This window comes from Corylus avellana, chromosome ca5 (assembly GCF_901000735.1).
Source record: "Corylus avellana chromosome ca5, CavTom2PMs-1.0".
NCBI lineage: Eukaryota > Viridiplantae > Streptophyta > Magnoliopsida > Fagales > Betulaceae > Corylus > Corylus avellana.
The window spans coordinates 14,060,576-14,063,980 of record NC_081545.1 but is presented as its reverse complement, the minus strand read 5'-3'; the positions used below and the strand labels follow the sequence as shown (position 1 = coordinate 14,063,980).

Genomic DNA, 3,405 nt, shown 5'->3' with positions numbered 1-3,405 from the left:
GAAAAAAAAAAATCAGAAAAATTAGGAAATATTCTGATAATAATATTACATTTACAATTTTTACAGGGCCAAAATTTCTTTGATTAAAAACAAAGAAAGAAAAATAAAAATAGGGCTAATGAAAAAGGTACAGTACACTACAAACAGAGGGCCTCATCATTTCTTCAGCCGTCACTCCCATACCTCCATGGCGCGCACGTTAGCGCCACCCCCACAAATCCACATAAAAAAGAAAAGCAGTAGACTTTCCAATTCCAGTTTTCCACTAATTCCTCTCATCCCACTCCGACTCCGAGTTCTCCGGTTCGGGCACCTTATTCAAGTCGACCCGCTCCACCAACCCGCCACAAGACTCGAACTCGCTCGTCGCCGGCGATACATGCCGAAGTTGATGTTGATGATGATGGTGATGGTGGTGGTGGTGGTGATGCGGATGATGCAGAGCCGTCTCGAGCGCGTCGACTCTAGCGCCCACCTCGGTCGCCTTTTTCCTTATGAAAGCCGCGGACATGTTCTCCCCAAGCGCCGCGCCACCGGCAACTTCGGCTGCCAAAACCTCTGGGAAGTTGAGCCGAGCCGAGGGTCCCCTCAAGTAGAAAACGGCGGTGTCGTAAGCGCGCGCCGCCGCCACGGGGGTGGAGTAGGAACCGAGCCAAATCCTTGAACGCTTGTTTGGCTCTCTAATCTCAGCCACCCACTTCCCCCACTTCCTCATCCTTATCCCCTTGTAGGGTCTCTCGCAGATCTCAACCCCTCTCTTCCTCCTATTCTCCTCTCGCTCTCCTCCTCCTCCCCCTCCTCCTCCTTCACCACCTTCCATCTCTCTGGAAAAAAACTAAAAAAAAAAAAACCTAAAAAACCCCTTTTCTTCTCTCTCTCTCTCTCTCTCTGGATTATAGAGGGGGCGAGCAAATAATCCTCTTCATCAAAATACTAGAATTTCAACGAGTAGAAGAAAAAACCCAGTGCGGTTTTTGAGAGAGATGGGGCCTGGAGGGGGTGGGGGGTTCTTTGTTTCTACTACTACTACTTGGCCACTCAGCTTGTCATCTGGGTAAGCGTCCACGTTGGTTTTCTTTCAAAGGCAAACAATTTTTTTTTTTTTTAATAAAAAAAAAGGGTACTGACCAAATTCACCGACAAATCTTTCTCTGCTTTTCCTTTGTTTTTGTAATGGTTATCCAAGGCCGTAACATTGATAAAAAAAAAAACAGTTTGTAGTTCTAGTTGTAGACGTAGATGCTCTGCCTATAATTATAAAAGATGGGGTATATATATATATATATATATAGTCAAAAGGAATAATATAATTGCATCTGAGTGGGTTTTGTTTGGGCTCCGTTTGGCAAATGGGAAAAAAGGATTTTGGGATTTCTTTTTTTAATTATTTTTTATTTAGTATAATACTTAAATAATCAATTGCGAAAATAATACGCTCAGATGGGATTGGTGGTGCTAGCTACCATTTATATCACTTGTTTGTTTGTTTGTTTTTTATTTTTTATTTTTTGTGTCTTTGTTATTTATATATAATTTTCGGAGGGGGCAAAGGGGTAGGTCGGTGGTCGGTGGATAGATACCGTTAGGAATTGACTTTCCCTCCACGCAATTAACGATATAATACATTATCAGTTTTGTCCTTGTTAAACCTTCCTTTGACATGACCGATTTAGGGTCAGTTTTGGCATTTCATGTTTTTTGTGGCCCACTTAGTCAAGTTGGGGGTGCCCTGCTTATCATATTAGAGGGCGGCGTAATTATTTATATATACAGCACCATTTTTTTGGGTGGAAACTGAGAAATATACATCTCTTTGATGAGGTTAAAAGATTATTACCCGGTCGTTTCACCTATAAATATCTCTCTTTTCGGTGCTTATAAAATTCTTGCTCGGAAATTAAAAAAGAAAATATACGCTCCAAAATTAGGGGTATTAATTCGTGTTTGTGTGTCAAGTTCAACTCGTATCAAAGTTTATATATAAGATTATATAAGTCAACCTTAACTTGGTCCACTTAATTAAACGGGTCAAACATTTCAATCAAAAACCTTTAATTTTACACGAAAAATGTTAGAAGTACCAAATTTTTTACCAAAAGATGGATTAATGGATACAAAGATGATGTGAAGCTTATTCATTGGTACCCGTAACATTTATCTTTATTAAATGTTTTGATAATTTCTAATGAAAAAGCTCCACATCATTTTAGTACTCACCTCTTGGTAAAAGATTTGGTACTCCTAGCATTTTTTGTGTGGAGTACGCAGGTCATGTCAAAAATTTCCATAAATGATGTCGCGTGTCGAATTCGACTCGTGTCGAGCCATGAGTATAAGAATAGAAAGCGACTTGGGTGCACCTTTAGCACAAAAGTCACATTTTGTGCCACCAATAAGAAGCTAATATATCAGCCAATTTAATTAGACTTATATTTAAAATAAAAACTCAACCACACCGGATTATACTCTAGATAAAATAAAAAACTAATTTTTAAAAAAATAACAAGCAAAAAAAACAAACAAGATTGAAGGGGTGGCTGGTTGGCCACCCCTCGCCCACTTTGGGTGGCTGGCCGCCACACCTAGGCCTAGGGGTGGGCGTGCGGCCACTCCTATGGCCTGGAGGTGGCCGGCGAGCCACCCCCATGAGCTGGGAGTGGCGGCCAGCCATCCCAAATCCGGATCTGGGGTAGTCGGCGAGCCACCCACAGGCCATGGGAGTGGCCACGCCGCCACCCCTAGGACTTGGGGTGGCTGCCAGCCACACCTTCAATTTTTTTTAAAAAAAACAATTTTTTATTTATAAATAATTAATTTTTTATTTCATATGTGATATAATCTAGTGTAGTTAAGCTTTTTTTTTAAAAAAAAAAAAAAAAACTTAAGTTTGGTAAGTTTGGCTTAAGTGTCAACTTCTGATTGGTTGCACAAAACTCACATTTTGTGCAACCTCCCTAAATAAGTTATTCTCATGAGGATATTTATGTTAAGGACAAAAATTTCCTTTAAACCAGTGTGGAGGAAATATCCTACAACCCACTTAAAATAGTGCCAAGTGTCTATAAGCATTTAAAATGCATACTAAATTCTTAAGGTCATTAATTGCAGTTTACTAACTTAGACTAACGTTTTAAATGTTTATAGACACTATTTTAAATGGATTGAAGAATATTTCCTCCAAACTCGTTTGGATAAAATTTATGTTCATATGTTAACTTTAACCCAATCCATTTAATTAAATAAGTCAGACTCATCAATATTAACTTTTTAATTTTGTATTAAGTTCATATCAAATTAATAAATCCTGCCAAAAATTGTTGGCCCCAAAATACAAAGAAGCATCTTTCTATAACAAAACAACAAGAGAAAGTACACTTTTCTTGCAAAGAAACGTGTTGGGAAGAA

General features: G+C 39.1%; 1 protein-coding gene across 1 annotated transcript; it reads right to left on the bottom strand.

The window, feature by feature from the left end:
• Positions 1–29: 29 nt before the first annotated feature.
• On the bottom strand, positions 30–1,047 carry LOC132182357 (ethylene-responsive transcription factor RAP2-10-like). Its single transcript, XM_059595586.1, has one exon. It carries the CDS (start codon positions 818–820, stop codon positions 266–268), a length of 555 nt encoding a protein of 184 aa, XP_059451569.1. The 5' UTR covers positions 821–1,047; the 3' UTR covers positions 30–265.
• Between the last annotated feature and the right edge of the window lie 2,358 nt (positions 1,048–3,405).